The sequence below is a fragment of the Balaenoptera musculus genome, chromosome 13, assembly GCF_009873245.2.
Source record: "Balaenoptera musculus isolate JJ_BM4_2016_0621 chromosome 13, mBalMus1.pri.v3, whole genome shotgun sequence".
Lineage (NCBI taxonomy): Eukaryota > Metazoa > Chordata > Mammalia > Artiodactyla > Balaenopteridae > Balaenoptera > Balaenoptera musculus.
In genome coordinates, this window is record NC_045797.1 from 4,549,542 (window position 1) to 4,576,082 (window position 26,541).

The 26,541-nt window shown below is 43.9% G+C and overlaps 1 protein-coding gene across 1 annotated transcript in view; it reads right to left on the bottom strand.

The window, feature by feature from the left end:
- The window catches only part of SLC9A2 (solute carrier family 9 member A2), an 89,182-nt gene that overhangs the window by 33,189 nt on the left and 29,452 nt on the right, over positions 1-26,541 (bottom strand). Inside the window, exons 2-3 of the mRNA XM_036873127.1 lie at positions 20,863-21,326; positions 13,823-14,073 (exon numbers count right to left, since the gene is read on the bottom strand). Of these exons, the coding sequence (XP_036729022.1) occupies positions 13,823-14,073; positions 20,863-21,326 (715 nt within the window). The remainder of the gene's footprint in view (positions 1-13,822; positions 14,074-20,862; positions 21,327-26,541) is intronic.

Sequence of the window (26,541 nt, forward strand, 5' to 3'; positions counted from 1 at the left end):
CCCTGGTGGCGCAGTAGTTGAGAATCTGCCTGCCAATGCAGGGGACATGGGTTCGAGCCCTGGTCTGGGAAGATCCCACATGCCGCGGAGCAACTGGGCCCGTGAGCCACAACTACTGAGCCTGCGCGTCTGGAGCCTGTGCTCCGCAACAAGAGAGGCCGTGACAGTGAGAGGCCCGCGCACTGCGATGAAGAGTGGCCCCCGCTCGCCGCAACTAGAGAAAGCCCTCGCACAGAAACAAAGACCCAACACAGCCATAAATAAAAAAATAAAAAAAAATACATGAATTATACATGAATGTTCACGGGATCATTTTCCATTGCTTTGTATCCTTAACATGACACCAGAGTGAAGCTCCTGTGTGCCAGACACCTCCCTGTAATTCAACACCACCTCCGAACAGCACAGGTGCGATCCTCCGGGGGAAAAACACCCTCAGCAGGTACCAGAGGCCCCAGAGCCCGGCAATGCCCTGTTCAGGAAACGCGGGTGTGTCTATGACGCGGATGAACCGTACAGGCTGGGGACATATGTTTCAAGGTCACGTTCTGGCCTGTCATGTACAGCTCCACACACACACCCTCTCAAGCAAAGGCCAGGAGGTGTTTCATTGCAAAGAGGGGTCTTGTTTGCTGTAGGATGCTCTAACCTACATCAAACCACCTCACCTTCAGTAACATCCTATGTACACAAAACTACAAATGAGTTAGTCTCCCTTCAATTAGGGAGGGACACACAATAATACAGTCTCCCTGGAAGAAAGAAGAATAAAACCTTCCTGCCCCTTTCCTGGATCATCACCTATAGCTGATAGTATTAACCATCACCATAAGTTTGACCCTCCTTCATTTTTCTAAAAGAATTATGAGACGCTTCTAGAGCTGGGAACTGGTGCGGACTGGAGCCTTACTGGGTTTGGAGCTCGTGGCCAGCAGTGCCTTGGGTAGGAGGTCACGTCATAGCAAATCACAGTAGCACTGAAGCACGTACAAAGAGGGACGATTTCTTTCTCCACCAGAGAGAACTCATGAAACTTTCACACCTGAAGTCCACAGTCTCTCGCCCTCATTCTGAACATCAGCGTGATAATATCCACACCAAAATAATAACCAAAATAACTCGTGACATTTTAGAAAACTCTAGTTGAATTTCTTAACTCTAAAGCTCCTTCAAACATAAAACTATTGGCCTTCAGTATTCCCAGTCTGACCTTACTTTTATCAGCTCACGTCATTGAATCATCTTTCTCCCTGTTTCCATGTAGATCTCTCTGTCCTAATCTTCCAATTTAGTTCATATGATCAGGAATAACAACTGAACATTAACCAATATTTTCTTAGCATCTACTCTGGGTCAAGTTCTGGGCTGGGATCTAGGAAGATGAAAGCAAATAAGAGGCAGCTTCTACTTTCAAGAGTTTGTGGTCTAAGAGGAGAAGGAGTCATGGAAAGGTAACTGTAACACAGCATGGCAAGTGCCAGAAACGGAGAAGGGGAAGGATGCTTCGGGAGCACAGGAAAGGAAATCGTTGCTTCTGCCACAAAAGAGGGGACATTTGAGCAGAATCTTCATGGGTAAGTGAGAGCTCCCCGAGCAGGAAGAAGAGGGAAGTGATCCAGGAAAAGAAGAGGACACATTCAGAGCCATGAAAGAAACGAACAGGTTGGTATATTCAGGGACCTGCAGAATTGACTCTGCTGCAGGGGAGAGAGAGGAGGAGAAGGTTCACAGGTGAGGACACGGAAGTTAGGGGCCAGGTAATGACATGTGACATAACTCTTACATGTCATGCTTAGCAGCCCATTGTATAGGCTGGCGGGGAAAATGAGAGATTATATCTTCCACCATGTAATTCATGTTTAATCTCCCCAAACCAACTGAAAGCTTCATGGGGGAAGAAGTGTCATCAATGCTTATCACAGTGCCTGGCACCTCATTAATGTGTTCTGAATCGATGATGACGCGGATCCAAGGATGGATTATTCATCGGAACGGTGGTGTGTCATGGACAGATTTGCATTTTAGAAAGAGAACTCCGAAGGACATGGAGAGGACAGACCTGGAGGGGAAAGACCTAGAGCTTGGAGTCCATTTGTTTCCCACAGTGGTTTTTCGTTCGGTTTTCAAAATCCATTGCAGCACCTGGCCCGTATAACCTCCCAAAAAAGGTCTATGTTTGGACAGGTGTTAGGTTCCATTCCGTGGGACCACGTGGAGGTAAGGTTCATATAGAATTCACTGGGGCCCTCTGCTTTGTTATTATCTTGCCTCACATGGTGGTTTAACATAAATGTAGGGTGATTATCACCAATTTAGAGACAGAGAAGCTAAAGCACTATAATTAGCGGTTTTTACATTCACCAGCAATTGAGGTTTTCTTCATCACTGTATCACTCTCAATGCAGCATACAAAAAAAATTCAGGCCAGCTAATACTGTCTCAACGGGTTTCCGGGGGAACACAGACTTTCTATTCAGATAATCTGTCGCTGGACTATTTTCTGAATAGAAAATTCCAACAAACGCTTTTATCTATCGTACTCCACGACGCCACCCTGGCAGCCAATGAATCGATGTTCACGTCTGTGGATGTTCACTTCCTTGCCACCAGAACCCGCACTCTGAGAGAGCAGGGGCGACCCTTCATCCACAGGTAGCATGGCTCCCTGCACGCAGCGGTACCAAGCGTACGTTCGCCTGATGCTAGCTGCGTCCACCTTAATGGAGATCCACAGCCCTTCACTAGGCAGTCGGCGGCGTCTGTAGAACCAAAGGGAATGGCATCCACAAGGATGGCGGGCGGTGAAGGCAGATTTCTGGCTGTGAAGATAAAACGTACACATACCTTGTCTGTGTTCACTTACATATGGTGTAGCCATGACTCGGTTAGTTCAGTTTATAAATACTAGCGCTTTTATTTTTTTGAAGAGTGGTCAATTCTCTAATTTCGATTCCCACGTTAGACCTGTTCTGTAATCTGAACTGTTAAGAATTAGAACTGAGCTGACAGAAAGAATGTTGCAAAATTCTTCCATGCCTACTCCATGCCTGTGCGTGATCTTAAAAAGTATGGATTCAGCTGCAGGCAAATACAGCCCAAATAACTGTTGCATAGTCTCCATAAAGACTTTGCCAAACATAAAAGCATACGCTACTAATCAGTGCCAAGCATTAGCAAAGATGAAGAACAATTAGAAAGCTTTCTCTGTATTGATTAAAGCCAGGTCTGTGGTGACTCAGGGTACACTGTATGTTCTCAGAATAAAGTACTCACTCATGTGAGGTAAATTAATTATTCCAGGGCACGAGTTTACTATACAATGGATTGCCTCTTCCAGAAAACCTGACAACCAAGAGAAAGTGAGTTTGACATATGAGAAAAATTTTTTTAAAATTCTTTTTCAAAGAAATATCCAACCACCAAAACTGAACAACCTTTCTTAAAATAGCAAAATGAAATAAATTCAAACAATTATAGATGCTTGATTATTCACGCAGTCTTGCCCATTTCATGGATTTTCCACATCTTGTGTTTTTTTCTACTTTAGATGCTTTCAATTCAGCTACTGTTTATAGCTCATTTCTTGCCTCCTAAAGCAAGCATGGTCTTGTGGAAAGAACACATAAGAGATCACAGCTCAGGGTCAAAAGTGTGATGAAACACAAGGCATCAAGGGACCCACGGCATCCACTGACTCTAGTTGGGGACTGTTGACAAAGACATGAGAGGCAGGAAGACTGGACCAAGAGCTTGCTGATGAAATTGAAGTTTTCCAGCTGGAGAATGCCTGGTGGGCACTGGGGGTGGGCTGCAGGAGGGACCTGGGTATGAGAAACAGCCATGCGACAACCCTGCACCAATGAGCATGCAGGGTGTTCTCAGGATTCAACAGGAGCACCAGGACCGTCAGCGGAAGTTGTTCTGTTCTGGAAGCTCTCGCTGCTCCTCGCACGAGTGGCAGAGCAGTATTTCTAAAAGTACGGTTTGTGGACCACGTGATCATGAGAAGTCCATGGAAAGACGCAAATGCCAAGGCTCTCTCTCAGACCTATGGACTCAGAATCTCTGGCGGGGGCCTAGGATTCTGTATCTGTAACAACCTTTCCAGGTGATTCCTAAATACATCAAAGTTTGTGGAAACCAAGGGGGCACAGGCAGACAGTTCAGAAGGGGATGAATGAATGAGAAAAAGAGCTGACATTTGAATGCTGTTATTTAAAGATTTATTGGGGAGTGAAAATAAGGGCTAACATGAGATTTGAGGACTAGTGTGGATTTAATGACACTTTCCCACCTATTTTCCCTTCCCTTCCCTTCTCTCAAACTCCATTACTTGTACGTTCCCACCTTCTCTTGCCTGGACTAATGCACAGGTGCCTTCACCCTGCTGCCGGCCACACGTCCCCACCCTCCTGCCCAGACAGATTCCTCAGCCCTGGGGCGTCCAGTGAGCCTGACGCCATGCCCTCCAGCTTCCACCCCAGAGTACTATTCAAATATTATCAGTGTCATACGGGATGGTGTAGAAGGGTTTAGGAGCTCTCCAATCACGTATTCACTAGAAAGCAGAAATAAAGTGTCACCTCCCTGCTTATTACAGTTTCCAAAGGCTCCTGATTGTCTACAGAACAAGACAGGTCAAGACTAGGCATCTGCTAGGGGCTGGGGGGAGGGAGGGATTGGGAGTTTGGGATTAGCAGATGCAAACTATTATATATAGGATGGATAAACCACAAGGTCCTACTCTATAGCACAGGGAACTCTATTCAATATCCTGTGATAAACCATAATGGAAAAGAATATGAAAAAGAATATGTATATGTATAACTAAGTCACTTTGCTGTACAGCAGAAATTAACACGACATTGTAAATCAACTCTACTTCAATAAAATTTTTTAAAAATTAAAAAAAGACTAGGTATCCGCCTCTCTCATCACCCTCGACTCAGTTCTTGGATGTAGCCCAGCAATTCACCTGCGAGGCTTCTGCCTCTACCCAGAATGCCCTTCTCTCCATCACTAGGGCTTCAACCCGGGGGGGTCACCAGCCCCACCTCCACTGTATCGTTTATATGCTTTATTATCAAGGACTGAGTTTTCCTTGACTTGTAGTCAACACAGATGGGAATGGCCATCTCCCCCCAAGTAAGTTTATGCTCACTGCTTTCTTCTAACAGACTATCTCTTAAACCGTAGGGCTGGTCATGTGACACAGTCTGATCCAATCACGGTTCTCCAAATCCCTGGGCCAATCACACTCCTTCCTTTGAAATTTCTTCTAACCGGGGCTGGCAGGGTAGATCTCTCTTTATAGGGACAGGGTTGTGGAGATATAGAACCCAATTTGTCTGTGACCTTTGCCTTGATGAGAAGGAAGTCATCACATAGAGGAAGACAAAGTTGAGAGAGAAAGACGGTCCAGGTGACATGGGAGTCCCTGGTCCCATCAACCCAAGGCCAAATCTACAAGAATTTATTTATATGAGCCGACACATTCCCCCTTTATGGTGTAATCTGGTTTGATTTGGGTTTCCCTTACTAACCCAGAGGCTCCCTCTATTGCTGAGCTGGGCTCCTGGTTACAAAGACCCCGGTGACTCAAGTTAGACAGCTGCGGGTTAGCTGTGAGAGTGCAGTGGGAAGACAGACTCATGGCCCCTCGGGCCTGGGAACACTGAAGATGTCAGACCATGTGCGGTTGCGGGGAGGGGAAAGAGGCAGCAGAGAGGGAGGGCACACGAAGAGAAACGCTAGAGCATCAGAACGCTCCCAGAGTCTCCTGGCCAGGAAACCAAGCGAGGAAGGCTTGGGGTTCACACCAGGCTGGCTTCCTCCCCTGAGCAGGGAACAACCACACCAAGGGGGGTTCCATCAAGGTCAAGGGGCAACAGGTTTTCCTTTGGGCACCTATCTGTTCTTGGAAGAGCAAAGCTTGACCCCCGCCCATAGCTGAATTCCCTGGTCTAATGCCCTCATGAAAGGAATGGAAATGTGATCTTAGTCGTGTGTCCAAAACCGTCATGCTCAGAAGTGCAAGCTGGGTGGTCACTGTACACTGTGTTTCACTATCAGTTTTCTGAAAATGTTTTCATTAAAACAGAAAAGGGAATTATTCTCGGAAATTATACCATATTTACATTTCTGTTTATAATCCTATTTTGCACCTTGGCCTACATATTACTAGAAAATAACTTTAGCCTTATTATTGCTTAGCCTTCAGAGTCTGAAAGACGAAAATGCCACTTTAAATTGTAAGCTCTAGACCAAGAGCAATGTAGTGATGACTTGATCATCAAATCATTTTCTACCGTATACTTGAAACACAGGCCAGCAGTAATATAATCATTTTCAGATAAAGACAAAGACCAGTCAAGAAACAGTCAGAAAAGCAAAGTGATGGCAGAACCAAACAGCAAAAACTAATGGTGAGTTCTATAGAGCAAAGCTAACGGAGATACGATACAAGTCATATATGTAATCTTCAATTTCCTAATAGTCATGGTTAAAAATGTAAAAAGATGCTGGTGAAGGCAACTTTCATAATATGTTTACTTAATGCAACAGATCTAATACACTGTCATTTCAACATGCAAGCAATATAAAAAACATTAATATATAAAACATTAATATTCTACAATCTCTTCCTACTAAATCTTAAAAATCTCATGACTATTTTACACTTAGAACACACTTCAAGTTAGACTGGCCACATTTTAAGTGCTCAAAAGCCACATGTAGCACATGACCACAATAGTGGATTACACTCAGGAAAACAAAAAAAGTGGCAGTCTACCGGTTTTGTTCCTCCTTCAAAAAACCAAGCAAATACTGGAGTTTACCAGCTGAATCTATTTCATTAAAAGTTTAAACCATCAAAATAAATGAAAATAAGTTCCCGAATCATTTACACTAATCTGGGCAGGTACTGTATGATCTCACGTATCTGGAATCTAAAAAAAGCAAAGTCACAGAAACAGAGAGTCAATTGGTGGTTGCCAGGGGCTTGCAGGGATTGTACGGGAAACAGGTAACAGTGGTCACAGGCTACAAACTTCCAATTATAAGATGAATAAGTTCTGGGATCTAAGGGGCAGTATGGTGACTGGAAAATCCTGGATGTGATGGTACATTTGATAGTACAGGCAGTTAACAATACTGTATTGTGTACTTGAAAGTTCTCACCACACACACACAAAGAAGGGTAGCTATGTGAGGTGATGAACGTGTCAGCTAACTTTATGGCGGTGATCCTTTTGCAATATACATATATTATCTAATCATCACGTTTTTACACCTTAAACTCACACAATGATGTGTGTCAATCACATCTCAATAAAGCTAGGGGGAAAAAAAGGGTTATCATTTCAAATCCTTTCCTGCCTTTTCTAGTCTTGCCCTGAAGGTGAGGCAAAATTATACAAAAGAAAACAAAAGATAGGTGAGTCACCATTAAAAATACAGTACAGTTTTGTTTGTTTCTTTTTCACTTTTTTCCTGAATGTGTCCAGAAAATTAAGGGAGATACGATTGGTCTTTTTTCTATTATTTAACTAATTTCCTGCCTCAGTTTACTATCTTCCTCCCTTACCCACTGCCCCCTGCCATGTAGTGTTTGAGGTGGTCATATAAGGGTTTTTTAAAAATATTTTATTTTGGCAGTTTTGAAATACATACTGTTTTCTTCCACTTTCATAGGTTTGTTATTTTACAATTTGATTTAACTTAAATAGAACTGAATTGGTCACTGTAACAAACTCATTCTTTCTGTTTTGTTTTGTTTTTTTTGCTGCACCATGCAGCATGCGGGGTGCAGGATCTTAGTTCCCCGACCAGGGATCGAACCTGGGCCCCCTGCAGTGGAAGTGCAGACTCTTAACCACCGGATCACCAGGGAAGTCCCCATATAAGATTTAAAGAGGTCAGTTCTGACCAGTCAGAGCTATCGGTGAAGGCATACAGCAGCATCAAAAACAAAGCTTTTATTTGCCAAGACGATATAAGGTACAAAGAGACAGTGAACAACAGAGCACGAGACCCAGGGCCATAGGTGGAAGCCTGCGTTATGGTCCCCTCTCTCCTTTCCCTCCAAACTCCACCTCCCTGCTGTTCTACGTGATGTGCGGGCATGCACAGACACCCCCCAGCACCTGGACTTAGCCCTGGTCTAAAGCATCCTCTCTACCTGTCCTGCTCCAAGAGCCCCAGCTGGCCTGCAGTGAAGCCAATAGCTACTCTGCATGCTGGCTGCAGGATTAAGCCAATTCTTACGCAACTGACTCAGTCTTTAAATAGCCATTTCTTCTAAAAGAAAATTTTTTTTTTTGTTTCAGGGGAAGATGTGGGTGTTAGGTTAGGGGTGAATTTGAAGTTTAAAGCTCCAACTAGAAATAAGATGATGTGGCCTGCTCGCTCTCTGTTTTTTCAGGCTTTAAGACTAATTCAATTTACATGGAGGCCAGGCCAGAGACTAGGTGATAAATGATGACTTGTGTGCAGACTAGCATTTATCCAGGTTGTGTTATCCAGATTGTTTTGTTAAAGCTCCAGGTCACCTTCTTACACGGAGAAAAACATCCAGTAAACATGAGAAAAGGCTAGGGAAAATTAATAAAAGATACCTGTCTTACACTCAAAATAAACAAACCATCAAACATGGTTTTGGACCATGTTTTATGAATGTCTTGAAATGTCATGTGCTCTTTTCTTTTCCCCCATATTTTGAGAAGACCAGTAAACGTGAACTAGTCATTCTGGCCTGTAGGGCTCTGGTTTCGTATGACTGTATCTTGAAGAGATAGTCTTCTAACTGCTACAACTGGTGGGCAAACCAGGAGCAACCAGAAGAAGCAGCTACAAAATGGCCAGCAAAAGCATGCTTTCTTATTGTTCTCAAAGTTTTCAATAGATGACAATCACCAATTCATACAAAGGAAAAGAGGAAAGAAAGGGAACATGATCTTCACAGCTTCCGCAGTGACCGCTTCCATCCAGCGAGATCAGCCCTGCTCCTTGACTTTATCCCTGAGCCTATCATTCTGGAAATTCCTGTTAAAGTCTCATTTTAAAAATATCATTGAAAGGTGCTTGTTTTTATTGTTAGAGTGGATACTGGGACATATCCTGGATGGGCCTGTTAACTGGAGACCCAGGGCCCAGGCCTCACCCTACAGCCATGGTTTTTGCCCACCAGGGCCTCACTTTGCTCATTCATAAGATGGAACTGGTAATTACCATTTCCTACTTTCTTTGCAATAATGCTGCTAGAATAATTGAAACAACAAATAGAAAATATTTTAAGTGCCCTCTAGAGAAGAAAGACTAAGGAATTATCAACCCATGAAAACAAAACTAAAGAATATTGGGTGCCTGCTGTCCTATCAGAAGGAGGACTTGGCCATGTTTTTTAAATTCGTAGAGCACAGCAAAGAGATATCCGTATTTCCCGGCAGGCTGCCGGCTGCTGTGGGGACCAAGCATCTCCCTCTTCAGGACGGTGGATTTTCAGCATCCCATGACTGGATTCCAGGGCAATGTACAAGGTGAGGACCAGAAAGGTGCCTGATGTCCACAAGGGGGAACAGAGTTCCAGCTCAGTTCATGTCGGTGTGGATCTGAACTTAGGAATCCCTTAGGCATCTGTTAGTGTCCTTGGGTAAGGGGGATGATGGGAATCATTTTTGTTTTATCTCTGCGCAGTTTTCTGAACATAAAGTTCAAAACACGTGAGCCAAGACACAAATTTCTAAAATCAATGCTATGAGTCCCCTCTCCAACCCCAACTATCGAGCTGTGATACTCGAAGTGTCCAGTGCGATTGAGACGTGCAGGGTCTTGTTTAAGAGACTAGAAACTTTCCCTTAACTTTAGCTCTAGAGCTGTGGAAACACACTCTGACGTACGCACACGCACACACACACATGCACATGTACACACTTTCCCTACCTACAACAACTTATCCCACTATAGAAATGAGCAGAAAGATATCAGAAAATTAGAAAACAGGAACTTTCATCTACCCTCTAGTGTTTGAAGCTAAAACTCTCCTGAACACACAGGAAGACGTGGACACAAATAATTCCTTAATGTTAAATTAAGAATTGAAGTATTAGGAGAGGCCACCAAGGGGAAAGAAAACTTAAGACTGTCCAGAAGTCAGCTCTCCAAACAGCTTCTAAGACAAAGAACGAGAAGACAGATGGAACTCCACCTCCTATTAATTTACTTGTTGTCAGTGAAAATCATACCAGATCACAAGTTCATGACAAAAATCCAACAGCAGTGACAGTAGGCTTTGTGGATGCCAAGATACACTGCTTCCAACATCTTTCCAAAGAAATCAAAATGCTAGAATCCTGCCCAGTGCTTTCCTACCTACAACTAACACAACACTGTAAAGCAACTATACTCCAATAAAAATGCTTTTTAATTTACATAGAGTAAAATTCACTTTTCTTGGGTATAGAGTTCTGTGAAGTGAGATAAATGCAAACAGCTGTAGAACCTTCGCTACAATCAAGATATAGAACAGTTTCATCACTCCCACAAATTCTTTCATTCTGCCCCTTTCTAGTCAACCCTTCTCTTCATGTCTATCCTCTGGAAATCACTTATCTGTTTTGTCTCTACAGGTTTGCCATTCACAAAATATCTTATAACTGGAATCACACTGTATTTATCCTTTAGAATCTGAGTTCTCTCACTTAGCAATATATATCTGAGATTTATCCATGTTGTTGCGTATGTTAATTAATAGTTCATTACTTTTTATTGCTGAGTGGGATTCCATTGTACACATGTACCATAATTCATTTATTCATTCACCAGATGAAAGACATCTGAGTTGTTTCTAGGTTTTGGTGATTATGAATAAAGCTGCTGTAAACATTCACACACACACACAAAAAAAAGACACTGCATTTTGAACCCAGACCCATCTTCTGCTCTACAGAAAGACGTTTCTTTTTCATCACACTTTTGTATCAACTACCTGCTCATTACATGATCTCATTCTAAGACAGGCTGCCCAAGAGTCCACCCAAGACAAAGCTGAAGCACAGGGGCATCGGAAAGGCATTAAGAAGAGGAAGGAAGAAGGCGAGAGGGATGGAGAAGTGGGAGAGAGGGGAGGACAAACCCTGGGAGGACCAGGTTTCATGCTCCACACTTTTACAAATTCAGAGAGAGAGGCTTCAACCCTTCTCTCAGCTCCCCAGCTGTCTGACCCCTCTGCTGATTTCCCTTTCCGTGTGGCTCCCATTTCTCTTAAACAAAAAGATACTCTACTGAGCATGCTCAGAAGTCATGTGCCTTCACCCCCATTAACCTTAACATCTGCTTTTAAACGGTAAAAGAAGGTGCCATCAGCATGAAGTACGATAGGAATTTCTACACTCGGTACAAGTTAAATGCGGAACAAATGACGAGTTCTATAATAGAGGTGTCCGTGGATGTGCAATGTTAATTACGTCATGACACCAACGCCCTGGACCGACATCCTCCAGTAAGGACGGTGATTATAGCGTAGAAGTGCACACGATGCACTTTCCAAAGGGCGGACATGCACGTCTGTGATGTACCCCATACAGGGACAACACACACGGTCAGGTTTTGAAGACCACGCTAATCACCCCACCTTAGGAAACAGGGTGTGACTTCTGAGAACGAACACACTACGACGTAAATCTGTCCCTTCGCTCGCTCTCACAGCATTAACAGGGGTACATGGTAAAATGCAAAAGTGTCTAAATCTCCTGGAATATTTCATGTAATTGTTAACATAATTTCAGTGCACTCACTGTGTGCTATGACAATGTTCATGTCAACGTAATAAAGGACTTTTCTGTGCACTAAGTTGTACGGTGAATGTTCACTTTGAAGTTGTGGACAAAGATGAGGTTTTTCATCTGCCGACAAACCACAGTAGAGAACTACCCGTGCAGTTTCCCAGGAACACGTGGCCCCATTTGTCCCTGACGTCCTAATTCCCAGAGCAAGGAAAGCCCTGATCCCGTCTTTGCAGGAGGTCGGGGGCGGGAGGCATCACAAGTGCTGTGGACTCTGGGCCCCCCAGACATTTCTAAGCAGAGACGCCCCAGCACTCCAAGCCCATCCGACACTTCACCTGTCCTCCCCACACTCGGGACAAACATATTTAGGTAACTCTGTGAGGGTTCTAGAACTTTTACATAGGCACTTGGTTGAAATATATTCAAGGTTCTTACACCAACCATTGCTACAATACTGCTGGGAAACTAGACACAAAGTCCCTGCCCTGTAATCTTTGCAGAGACCTTGTCACCAGCTGATCGGACACTTTCAATGACACCAGTCAAAGAACAGTGAGGAAACTGGAAGTCATACAAAAATGATATGAATAGCCACCAGGAAGACACTGCACTCTTCATTACTGGGTCAGACTGGATTAATACGGTGCTTTATTTAGGTTCCCTGGGATACAGAAAACCACACAACCTTCTAACGCATGGCTTTCGCTACAGTGGGTTCCACTCTGCTCGTGGAGGGAGACAAAACCTCATCTGCTTCTGCTATGAAAGTGGTGATGCGGGGCAAAAACAAAACCATCTTTAATCAAAGCATCACCTAAATCAGGGTGCAAGAGAAAACTTCAGGAAGAACTAGACCTACGTTTACAACATAAAACTCTAAATAGCATAGCAGGCCCCAGCAGGAGGAGAGCCTAACATGCATTAAGCTGTAAATAAATATTTGTCAAAATTAAAACTTTTTTTTTTTTTTTTTTGGCCACAAGGCTTGAGGGATCTTAGTTCCCTGACCAGGGATCGAACCCAGGGCCCCAGGAGTGGAAGTGCAAAGTCCTAGCCATCGGACTGCCAGGGAATTCCCCAAAATTAAAACTTTGACAGGCATTCCATTAGTAAGCATTTCTCACTGGCCCTAGACAAGGTGTGACCATAATATGACAGGCTTATTCTTGGAAGCTGCAGAAACATCCACATCCAACAAGTACCCTCCTTCAAAGTGACCCTCCAAAGGCTAAAACTGGATCCAAACGCTACCATTCTTCGGCCACTTGTAGAACTTTTTGAGAACGTCCTTCCAAATCAGTTAGTGAATGATACACAACTGCGTATTTAATAAATAATTTCTTGCTTTATCCACTTCTTGCTTTATAACCATACCTCTTTCTTTAAGAAGCTGAACTCAAAGTACACGATGGCGTGCCTTATTCACTGAATTTTGCTTTGAATGATGTAAAGCTATGATCTCAAATCAAATCTAACATACAGAGTGAAGGTTCTCTACTACTAACATTGTTCAAAGGAATTGACATAAGCAATTCCAGAATTCCAGACGAAGTTTGGGGGAGACAGCCTGGGTGGAGTTAGTGGACCTGAGCAACACTGAATGGGCATCAAACTCAGAAAATTCTTGGTGCCTGACCATCCGCCCCAACCCTTTATTGTCTTATTTCATGAGATCCAAGAGGTCACTTTTAAGGCTTCCATTTTAGCACCGGATCATTTGCCTACACTTTTTTTTTTTTTTTGGCCGCATGCGGGATCTTAGTTCCCGGACCAGGGATCGAACCCGGGCCCCCTGCAGTGGAAGCGCGGAGTCTCAACCACTGGACCGCCAGGGAAGTTCCTCTTTAGGATACACTTGCCTGATCCATACTTTCATTTCTTTGAAACAAAGAGAAAATCTACTTTTAATTTTTCTTAAAAGAATTCAAGAACATCTACTCTTTTACATAACATATTCAACTTTCACATCACAGCTTAGAATACGTGAATTCCACGAAATGCCACCAAGTGCTTTTAACAAGGAGTCCAATACTTACGCCACGATGCCCGACAGGTGGAACATCTCGGCTGTGATGTAGGACAAATAGCTGTACAGGAAGACGAACAGCGGTTCGATCACGCGGATGTTGTGTGTGAAGCGAGTGGTAAACGCCGCGATGAAGCCCAGGAAGATGCCAATCAGCATCCCGCCAATCCCCACGACGAAGAAGTTGGCGATTCCAGCAAACACGTCGATGGTCTCGATGGTCTTCATCTGACAGAAAGACTTGAACAGGTTGTACAAGACCTATGGGAGAGGCAGAGGGCACGTCAGGACCCCCCAACTTCCCCGACATCCTCACGGCCCCAGAAATCTTCCTGCCTCCTAACAAGGGCGTGTCTTCTGCGCCCCAAAGTGGACGATCAGTGGGAGTGGCTGGCCATCTCTTTATCTCATATTTTAACAGTGCATTTAATAGCTGCAAACAAAAAGCACTGATGAAAGCGTGTCATCAAGAAAACTATTTCTAGACGTGAGAGAAAGGAGACTTCAAAGTTATTTACATGACTTACTGCTAAAACATCATTTTTTGGATCCTAAAGGATTATTTTAAACGGCTTGGTTGCCCTTCAACATACCCTGCTTGCGTTGCCAGTGCTTGGGAAGGAGTATGTCACGGAGAAAGCTTGTCAGTGCTGGCTGTGAATTTAGGGACACTTCAAGGACCCTGTTGTGGGGTTACACCATGGAAGGGACCCACCCATCCATACAGGTGCCCACCCTGAAGACCAATCTCCTCCCAGGTCACTGAGGTCCTTGCCCCGCCCACACATGCACCTCTGGTGAAACACAAGACCCGATGGGGTTTTCTTCAAGCCAAGAGGCAGCAACCTGTGTGTGTGTGTGTGTGTGTGTGTGTGTGTGTGTGTGTATCTACTGTAACTTCATGCACATTTGTCTTTCTAAAGTGATGAGACTACACTATTGCTTGGTTTCTGAAAAATTTACACAGTCTTTTACATAGTTTAATTAAGTCAGGCATTCACACCTGCCGGGAAGGATGCTTTCAAACATGTTTCCAAGGATCACTGAGCAAATGGCATGGGAAGTGATGCCTTCCTCTGGAGTAATTTTTTCATGAAGCCAGCAAGTGAAATACAGTCAGGCACATGCCCTGCTTCTTGTGATATTTGCAGAGGGAATCTCTAGGAAAGCCGGCTAATGGGACACTGGGATGAACACCTTTGGAGTACAGGCCATGCTACACCCTCCTTGGGATTCTGAGAAACTCAAAATTAAACCCATCTGTCCACGGGCACACAAAACGTCAGAGGCGATACCAGGATCCAGGTCTCCTACCTCTGGGGCAGTTCTTCAATTTTAAACATGAGAATGAGTCAGACACTCTGCTAACCAGAGTGTGTCCTGGCAAAAAGCCATTTCACCCTTTTCTACTTCACTTACGGTCCTTTATAGCCTACACATTACAGGTTTCGGGGAACTTTTTTCTCTTTCCTACTGGATCATAAAGTCCTTGTAATTAAGGATCTCACCTTATTATGATTTACTTCTTCCATGTTGCCTAGTAGATAACAATAAATGTCTGTTGGTTTTGACAAAAAAAAAACAAAAAACAGTGGATTATTACTTAGAAAGCACTGGGCTTTTCCCTTCTCTTGATTGTTGGTGTAACAGTTGAGAGCATTTGGTATTGGACCACCAAGAAATGACTTGAGTTTAAGAGAAGAAAAAAAGCAACTCACAAGCCCGAGGACTTAAATATCCTGAAGGATCATCATTTGCCAGAAAAGAACTGGCTTCAAGTCGAGCTGCTTCCTTGCAACCAGAGACTGCTGCATACGTCAGATTTCATCCACATCAACACGCCACGATCACTTCCTGAGAGCGGATCAGAGACGTGCTATATTTACCCCTTGCCTCTAAAGAGCCCACTCACCGGTCACCTGCTGCCCAGGGAGAGGGACAGATTTTCCAGCCTCCAGTCCTGCACAGATAGCCTCCCCGGGCCACTCGGGCTCTGGGTTCCGACCCCCCCGTTTCCACTTGCCTGCCTCCCGCCCGCACCAGTTGAGTGCCCCCTGCAGCTACTACAAGACCCACTTCCTTTATTCCATTCCTCACTCTCAAATGGAAAATCATTGGCTGCCTGACTTAGGGAAGAAGGCTCAATACACCTGATGCATTTTTTTAATGCTTTGTGACACCCTGCGGTCTAGGACAGGGTCTCACCACGGCTCTACAAAGCACACCGTATGTATTCAGCCCTGCCCCTGGCTTCTCTCGACAGAAACCCAGCCCCTAAACCGAGGGAAACTCTATCTGTCTTCCATGGCGCCGCTCAAGTCGCTGTTCCTCTCCGGCCTTCCTGGATTCGTACAGCGCCTGTGAGTCGTCCTTCCCTCTGCCCCTCCTGCAACACAGATGATGCCCCAAGCCATCCAGCATTTGGGGACGTGCCATCCATCCTGCGTTGCTGGCGCTGCCTCTTGAATGCCAACCTCATTTCCTCTGAGAAATTAGAAACTCCCTGTGCACAGAAGCCATGTCTTCTCCTCTTTCTGTCTCAGCTCCCCTCCCTACCCCATCTAGACACTGATGAGGCCTCCAAAGGAAGCCCAGGTACTCATGCCAAAGGAACAACGGGAATACACCGTAATCTTTCCCAAGCTGTTTTCCTGGCAGCCCCAGCCGTGGCATCTCTCGAAGGTACATTCTGTGTTTAATATCCTTTTAGGTTTTTGCAAAGAGTAAAGCTGAGTCACAGGCCCTTCACCTTCAGTGCGCTGTCAGAAGCTCCAGTTTCATCATTCCACTTCCTCGGATGCCGGGGCCACCTTACGAGAAACTAGCTTAGGTAGAGACGTTACCTTGACAACCAGAAAGCTTTCCATAACCTCCCACCCGTTGTACACTGAACCTGATACCTAGGGATGGGCACAAGATAAAATTCTTTTAGTTACAACCAGCCGTAACCCCACAGTTAGTTCATGCCAGTTACGTCCTTTAATTTTACCACAAGGGAATCTATATAGAAAGGTGCTTTTGAAGTTATCATTTATATGTAGTATATGTATATGTATTATGTATGTGGCTACAATTATGTCTCTAGTTGGTCTGTGCAAAGTTGGCCTCAACTTGACAACTGTATCTTTAGAAAACCGAAAAGCCAGGGGTGCCTGTTTGCTGGATGCTATCAATATAACAGGCTAATGTGACAGCTGAGTACTTTCAAATGTTTCTATTCATTATTATGTTTTTAAAAATACTTGTGTATATTAAAATTAGATATGATCTGTTCTGAACTTTGATTTAAAATGTGCAACAATGCAGTGAAATCATGTACTGCAAGGATACAAACAATACAGGGTTTTTGTTCAGCATAGCTCTGTTCCAGAAAAATCGTTTTCAGGTCACTTTTCCTGATATGAAACACAAAGGATAATCATTTTTGCATAAGTAATTTTAAATCTGCTCTGCTATTTGCAAAAGCAAATTTAAGGACCAAGTGGTCACTCTTTACTCTCCAGCTTCCTGAGTTAAATTCCACTGCATGGCACATAATGTCTGGGCCATTAGTGTGTATCCCTAGCTTCTGACTTAAGAGCCAGCTCTCCTTAACCAACTCTAGTTAGGGTAGACTGAGGAAACTCTTTTAAGTGTTCTGGGAAAATGTGTCAGAATATTCAGTGGTTGCCTTCACACCTTCTAGAAATTACCGTGTAAGCCTAACTCATTCGATCATGGACTACAATGGAAACAGCAGTACTTCTCAGACAGCTGAGAACCCGAACAATCTTTACCCAATAAGGGAAAGTTTGAAAGGCTTTCTTAAAATATTTCCTATAAGGGAAAGCACAAAAATCCTATTTAAAAATCTCAGCTTTTTCTTTTTTGACTGTCATTTCTCCAGTTAATTCCAATCTATGATAGCCCCAGACCATAGAACAAAGAGTTTGACTTCAATTTATATTATATATTATCAACTTCCCTTTGCTTTGAGACACTTTTATGGTAGGTTTTCTCCCTGTGAAATCTTCTAAGCTCACTATTGAACTTACCAGTTAATTGCCTGACCTACAATTCTGCTCAACCACCAGCCTACGTTTTTCACCTGACTTCTCTCTGTTTACTCTCTACCCTTCTAGTTGCACCATTTAGTGACTCATCCTTCTCCATGTATGCAGCAGGGTCTATGTTTTTCATACCTTTCCCTAACCCATGAGTTCCTTAAACCTCTCCTAGAGATAAGACTAGATGAATGAATCAAAGAATCTTCTATAAAACATCTCTACCTCTGTTCTTTGAGAACACCTGACTAGGAGACAAAATTATAATTTTTTATACCATTTTCTAATTGTTCCTAACACCTGGTCAATTCAGCCCACTATTCAGCCCGTCTGGTGAAGGAAATACCTGGTGGGTTATTCTTCAGTGTTAGGTGGGCAAACCCCCCCCCCCCAAGCATGCCCTGGTATCTGTGGGAGGTGGCTTTAAGGGTCCACATGGCTTTTCGGCCCAGGGTAAATAACCTACCAACGAAGCCTCTTTCATCTGAAACCACTAGAGTCCTTCTGACTTACAGGCTTTGGCCTGGACACAAGGGCTCCACATCTAAAGAGCAGCCATGTGCCCTTTCTCCGTCCTTGGCCTGCTTCCTGCAGTGGAATGGCTGGCCCTCAACCTGGCTCACTGCCCTCTCCCGGGCAGCCCTCCGTCTCGTCCGTAAAACCACACCTGATGGCTTCGAGCCTCTGGACAGAAAGCACAGGATGTGCCTCTGGAAGGCACGCTTTAAAGGGTAGTTTAGCCAGATCGTTTGCTGAGATCTGATTCTTGACACACTCAAAGAATGGACCACCGAGGCGACTGAATGAGAAATCTCAGAAGAGAAGGGAAAGCAGTGCAAAGATAACGGCAGGTCATTCTGAAACTGGCCTGATGTTGCTACCTTGCCCTAGGAGGAATGCAGCAGGGTGCTATTATTTCTTTGTAAAGTTTCCTATACCCTAAATAGACCCAAGATTCCCACACTGAAATTCCCACAGTCTCCCTAGAACCAAGGTAAAAATGTATATATCAAACATTAGTCACGATGGAAAACTTCATGCCTCCGGAAATGAGAATGAGTTATAAAACATCTTCATTGTTATGGCAGTTTCCCAGTTAAAATTTAATACTGGTGAGTTAATGACTAAGCACCGTTAACGAATAATGGAATAAATGAAGTGGGTTTTGTTACTTGAGTGAGGTAACTGCACTGTCTCGAAATAGCTCTTAGCTATACTAAAAAATGGGGTTTCCTTATCAGTAAATTATTTTTATGTAATAATATCTACATGGAGTTGACAAACATCCTTAAAGGTGATATTTTATTCAGGTCAGGGGTCTGAATACAGGCTAACAGAGAATAATGTTGGTTTCTATGTTAACCTGTTTTTTGTGTGTCACATTATTGTAAAGTTTAACTGAATTATTAAAAGGATATTCTAAGCTTGTTTCTGAAGCTGATCACAGTAATCTATCTTTGGACAAGGATCAGATGCCCCATGACCTGCACACAAGACATTAAACATACTGGAAAAGACATCATTTAAAGAACCCTCTCGGGGACTTGCCCTGGTGGTCCAGTGGTTAAGAATCCACCTTCCAATGCAGGGGACGTGCGTTCGATCCCTACTTGGGGAGCTAAGATCCCACATGCCGTGGGGCAACTAAGCCCGCGCGCCGCAACTACTGAGCCCGCAGGCTCTGGAGCCCGCGAGCCACAACAGAGAGAAGCCTGCACGCTGCAACAAAGATCCTGCGTGCCGCAACTAAGACCCGACGGAGCCAAATAAATAAAGTAAATAAATAAATTTTTCAAAAATAAAAATTAAAAAAGTGACAAATTACAAAAAGAATCCTCTCTCCAACTTAGATGGAGGGACCCTCATCAGGCACTCTTTAAGTAACACATACACACTAAAACTGAAGCAAATTGACTCTTTTTTCTCTTGAAATCTATGTTAACTTTTAAATGAATCAGGAATACCATTTTAATAATAGGAACTAACAGAGGGGATAATATAAATTACTCAAGTTACTTAAATACACTTTACTTAACATTTCCTTCAATTTTCTTATTTGCAAAATGGGAAGAATACCTATTTCGTACGCTATTATAAAACTCCGAGCACAAGGTATGCATTCGCTACCATTCTTATCACCATCACTACTACAGAATCCTGGCTAACATAAAACAGCATCACCAGTGCCCGCTGACTGGTTAACCAGCCCAAGGTCACCTGAGTGTCCTTGACTGGTGGAGAAGGTCTGGACAGCCATGTGGGGGAGGGGAGAGGCTTCTCGCCTGAGCTCAGGAAGCAGGTCAACCCTCCTAACGTGAAGCTCATGACAGCCTCTGACTCTAATTATGTGGCAATTGGTGAGAATTAAAAATAATTTGCATTTTCTGAATAAATACCCATTTATGGGAAAATGGTGAGGACCCGAAGTCTGCCGGCTGAGTAAGAAGAGGAAGTGAGTTGTGTGACGAAAAATTTGCCTCCGATCTGGAAATAAAAAATACACCCTCCCCAGATGGAGAACGGCACCCAGTGGGCATGGTCCTTTCACCTGTACTATACACGTCACATACTGAGAACGGCACTTCTCACAAAGAAAGCTGGGGCCTTGAGTCCTTTGAATTCTGATCAAAAGCCATCACTGTGGAAGCTGTCACAGTGAGAAACCTCCAGGGGTACACAGGTCACAGTCACTGTGATGCTTCTCTGGCAGCAGCAAAGCCGTACAAGCAGACACCAGCCGTACAAGCAGACACCAGCCACACAGCTGGCAGGATCCAGGCAAAATGAAGTGAGGGGCCCTTTGTAGAATCACAGATAAATAACGAATAATAAATTTGCTGAGAATTTTAAGACAGCGAGAACAGAGCCTTGAACCAAGGGAGGGGCCCTTCCCAGCGCAGGGCTGGGGACCGCTCGGCTGCCTGCCCTGCAGACGGGGTCTCCCCTCGGCGGCTGGTGGGTGGCGGCCCCGGCCTGGTGGAGTGATGTCGTGTGAACCGTCACTCACCACTGTCACGGCATCATTCAGCAGGGACTCCCCGAAGACCAGGATGTAGAGCTGCTCGTTGACTTGGATATTCTCGAAGACAGCGAGCACGGCCACGGGGTCCACGGCCGAGATTAAGCTGCCAAAGAGCAGATTCTGCAGCAAAGTGATGTCACTCAGGCCGAAGGCTTCGATCTGGCAGATGCCAAACAGGGACACCCCGATGCCAATGGAATTCCAAAGCGTCCCGACCACGGCATACCAGAAGATGGTGCCGATGTTCTCGAAGAACGGGCGGGTGGGCATGAAATAGCCCGCATCCAGCACGATGGGGGGGAGGAGGTACAGGAAAAACACATCCGTCTTCATGGCCGGGGGGGATTTCTCATCCACTCCAAAAATAATCCCACCCAGCAGAAGTCCAACCATGATGAGGAGGCAGCTCTCAGGCACTATGGTGGGTAACTTGTGATACAGATGGAAGCCTGTTCAAGAAAAAATAAAGAAAGACGAAATTTGGGTTATGTGAGAATTCTGGAAAAGGCAAACTGGTTCTCTCTGACAGAACCAATAGAAATTATTGGTTCATTGCTTCTGTTCATTGCTTCCTATTTCAAAATCTCCCAGGTCAACGTAATTGGCTATATACTGGCTTTAGATATTACGATGCAAAAGTCAGATGATCTCCTTAAAACTATTCACAAAGCACATTCAGGTACACATTTCAATTTAAATCAGAAGTAGAATACTATAGGAACAAGATATCTAAACAGCACAGCTTTCATCTAAATGCCTATTAAGTTTTCTTAAATAAGACAATGCAGTTTTACATTTGAAGCAATATTGTGATTCCCAACACATTTTCAGATGTCACAAACAATTTCATCCTCATAAAAACCCTAAGGAGTAGGCAAGGAGGCATTTTCACCCCTTTTTTTATTTAAGTGGAAACTGAGGCTCAAAAAGATACGGGGTCTTGCCAAGGTGGCCAGACCACAGGCCAGGTTTTGGATCACCGCGGTCCCCTCTGGTATTGAGAAGAGTTTGTAACTTCCTGAATATCAATATTTCGAATTTCAGATTCCTTCATTTGGAATGCTGAATACGTTTAATTTTCAGATGTCTGCTCCTTCAGAGACAACCAAATCAACATCAAAGGTCCATCAGATAACTACCGAAAAGTGAGGCATATAAACACGCCATGATCTCCAATGTCATAGAGTTTCTAATCAAGGCAGGAACAGATGTGTTTATGACTTACTCTAGTATAAGGCATCATATGGTAAAGCCCCAGTCAAGCACTAAGGGAACAGAGAAGAGGAAATCTGCTGAGGATGGCATGGATGAGGCAGCATCTTGCATTAATCACGTAGAGAAGGCAGGAAGAGTCTCCTAAGGAGTGAAGGAACGGAAGAAAACACCTTTTCCTAATTCGTGGTGGAGCCCAGTGTGGCTTTAATGCAGACACCACGTTAGGGGGCGGCCCGTAGCAGGGAAACGGGAGGGAAATGCGGGTGGTACCAGCGTGTGGACAACACAGGAAGCAACCTCACACACGGAGGTCACCTGGCAGGGCTTACGTGAGGCCAGCCCTTATTGGCAAGGCAATAGCGGGCCATCCTGAAGGCATTTCATACCTTTTAGAATTAAAGCAGCAAATGGAAATTATCTGAATTATAGGAAGACTGTATTAAAATGACAGAGTAAGTCCTTAGAAACTTACAATCACCGCAAGTTTAACAAGTGAACCCTTAGAAGCCTACAAACCATACTGAAGTCATAGCATGAAATATGTGTGGCCCCCCCAAAACGTAACCATAATTTGAAGAAATTTTAAATTTCTTTAACAGTTAATTTCTAAATAATAAAGTGAACATCTTTTTATATTGGGTATTCAACTGATCCCTCCAGCTTGGATTATTTTCTTACTCATGTTACAGCAGACTCCAATCATCATCGGGGAATAAATGCATTCAGCTGATGCAGCCACGCCGGACCCCTGACCCTCTGGCCTGTTGACCTCTCTGTGTTAAACAGAGAAGTTAAAAAAAATAGGTCCACTGAAAACCACATCTTTGCAACCCCTCCGCACACTGACTCCTGCTTCTACAGCAACTTTCCCTGTAAGATAAGGATGTCCTGGTACAGCCTCCCTGGCCCCCTGGGGTCCAGTGCGATCTGCTCCTTGGTGGAATGCAGAGCACAAAGGCCCAAGCTGAGGGCGCCCTGTGTGCCCTGGGCCATAACAGCTGCCCCCTGGTTTGGAATCCAGCTCCCCTCTGGTTTGGAATCCAGCTCCCCGACTCCCTGCGTGTGGACTCGGAGGGGTTCCCACCAGGCCCAGGCCAGGTGTGCTCATCTGTGAAATGGGGACACACACACCTTTCCCATAAAGAGCGGTAACAGTAAGTAACCACCGGCCTGCAATGTCACGCATGCCCCAACATTTTGTTTTCTGTCTCTCTTCTATACGAAAAAGCAAGAGAAAACGGTTCTCAAGAAATGCCCAGAAGCAAGGAACAGGATCTCTGCAGACCAACTGGAAACTGGACAAAGCCTGCTTTGGTGGGCTCCTGCTTCCTCTTCTGCCTTTTTCTTTCCTGTTCTGCCACCCAGCCTTGGTACCCTGTGCTCTCACACGAGGGTGCCGTCCTTCACGGTGTTGAAAGGAGATCCTTGCTCCTAAGAACGGAGCGTGGGAGACCAGGTAGGTGGGAGAAAGGAAGAAACCCCGCCTGCTATTTAAGAGAGAAAATGAACTTGAATAGACCAGGGTCATTATCCCACCTAATAGTATTGACAAATACATCAGTTATCAGGAGAAAACGTTTTGATGATTTTTACAAGGCTGAACATGAGCTACTGCAGGTACAATCTACTATTTAGTCCAGGGGTCAGTTAACTTTTTTCTGTAAAGGGCCTGATAGTAAATGCTTTCAGCTTGCAGGCCATACTTTGCTATTATAGTACAAAAGTAGCCAGAGATAATATCTAAATGCATAGAGATATGTGGCGTGGGTGTATTCCAATCAAAGTTTATTTATGGGCATTGAAATTAGAATACAATTTTATATGTCACCCAATATCATTCTTGTTTTGATTTTGTTTAACCATTTAAAAATGTCAAAGCCGTTCTTGACCCACAGACCATACAGAACCATCCTGGGGGCCCTCTCTGGCCCCTGGGCTATGGTTTACTTACCCTGGTTCAGTTTCTACCTTGTATTTCCTGCTAACTTCTATTTAGAGGGTCTGGGGCATTGTACTTGTGTCATTCACTTTTTATTTCTGGAGCATAAAAGTCTGTGAGGATGGATGCTTTAAAATTTATTTTATTTTAATTGCAACAAATTCACTTAGTGGCAAAGGGAACAGAATTAGGATCTCACACCAAATACAGAGTCGAGTGACTCTATCTTCATTTCTCTTTGCATGTGAGTGTTGGAATGAATTGAGCTTAAAAACTAAGGATCTAGGTATAACTGAGTGCAATGCAATTAATTCACTATATTTTCCCATTACACATAAAATAATCCATTTGTTAAATTCTGGAAAGAAAGCAAAGTGAACAATAACACAGGAAGCTTCCAGAGAGCAGGATCCATAAAGGAGCAACAATGTAAAAATCTGAATCAGAGAAAACCACCACCACCAACAACAACAAAATACAGTTCTAATTAACCAGCAGCACAACAGCAAGGGAAAGTGGAAACCTGCAGAGGTAAGAAGAGAGAAACACCTTCAGCTGAGAAACTCCTCACTGGAGGTGAATACAGACACACACGTTCTAACTCATGCTCCATGTTTTAAGAGAGCCTAAAAAAATAATGTATTTGTTAGATCCACAAATATTTGCCAAGCCCTGTGTTAAGTAGGGGACAAGTACCCTTGGGAACAAGGTCAGTGAGGGCAGCCATTGTGGCTGCCAGACCCAGAACTAGCTTCCCCGGCTGGTGCTTCTTGAAGCAACTCTGGGAAACTGCGGATTTAAAATAAAGAATATTCAGAAAGTTAGGCCTATTTGGTTGGAGAAGAAAAGGTAAATCTTTATGGAATACATTAAACTTGTTTTTAAGAGAAATAAGTTCATTCAAGTCTAAAAATGCTGACTTTATGTATCCCAATTCACATAGCAATCAAACATACATTTAAAAAAACAGAATTGCAACATGCAGTAGACAGAAGCAGAGAGAAAATAGTAAGAAATACCACTCTGATCAGATACATGAAAACAAACTATCACTGCATGATAACTCTAGTCGACAAAGACCAAGTAAGAAAATTTAACTCTAAAAATAAGTAGAATCAAATTGAGTAAATAAATAATACAAGCAAATAATAAAAAGATAAGCAAATAAATACATAAAAAGAATAGAAGTCAGTAAATAGAGCAGAATTAACTGCTCTATGTCAGTAACATTAACCTGCGAATATGGACTTCTCACAACACTTAGTCACATGTTGGGATTGAAACATAAATCTAATATCTCTCCATCAAAAAGTAGCACAACTGTGAAGATAGAGGTCTTAAAAATGCTCCACTTATGAGATCTGCAAAGGACTTATAATAATAGATAATTGAAAAATATGAAATTATAAAGGAAACATTAAAATTTTGTTGGGATTATCCCAAAGCAGAACTTAGATGGTATTTAATTTTTCCAAATGACTTGACCACTTACAAAAAAGAGAAAACCAATATGTGTTTAGTCTGTCCATGAAGAACCTGAGAAGGAACAAGCAGAGTTAAACCCTTAAGAGGGTATTTGTTGAGTACCTTCCCTGTATAAGACTCTAAGGGGGGCTTCCCTGGTGGCGCAGTGGTTGAGAGTTGGCCTGCCAATGCAGGGGACACGGGTTCGAGCCCTGGTCTGGGAAGATCCCACATGCCGTGGAGCAACTAGGCCCGTGAGCCACAACTGCTGAGCCTGCGCGTCTGGAGCCTGTGCTCCGCAACAAGAGAGGCCGCGACAGTGAGAGGCCCGCGCACCGCGATGAAGAGTGGCCCACACTTGCCGCAACTGGAAAAAGCCCTCACACGGAAACGAAGACCCAACACAGCCAAAAATAAAAATAATAATAAAAAAAAAGGCTCTGAGGGGCCCAGAGATGGATCACAAATGGGTCATGTCTTCAGTGAGCTTATATTTGGCACATAAGACTGTAAGTAATTATAGTACAAGATAGAAAGTGATACATGCTATAAAAGGAGAGGTTTAATAAGTACCAGGGAAGTATGGAGAGGAGGGAAATTAATGCAGATGAGGAAATTCAAGAAGGAACTGGAGGAGGTGGCATGGAGATAGCTGGATGTGGGTATTTCCATTCGGAGGGGATGAAGCACCAGGAAGACAGGAGGAAAGGCTGGGCATCCTGAGGACAGGGTGGCAGGGCTGGCCTGAATATGAAGTGTACAGGGCAAGTCGACGGAGAGGGGCCATCCAACAGGGAGCGGCCGCACTGTAGAAGGCCTGGAAAGCTGATCCTTCAAAACCCGCCTTTGTTCTGTGGGTAAGGGGAGGGGGAGCCAGTGAGGGTGTCTCAAACCATCCTTGTCTTCCACACATGGAGCGGACAAGCTCCTCCCAAGAAACCAGAGACCAGACTTCGGAAATGAGAGGATCAAGGCTGTCCAGTTAGAGTTTTAAACCAGATGTATGTGATTAACCATCGGTAGAAATAAATAAAAAGTTGATGCAA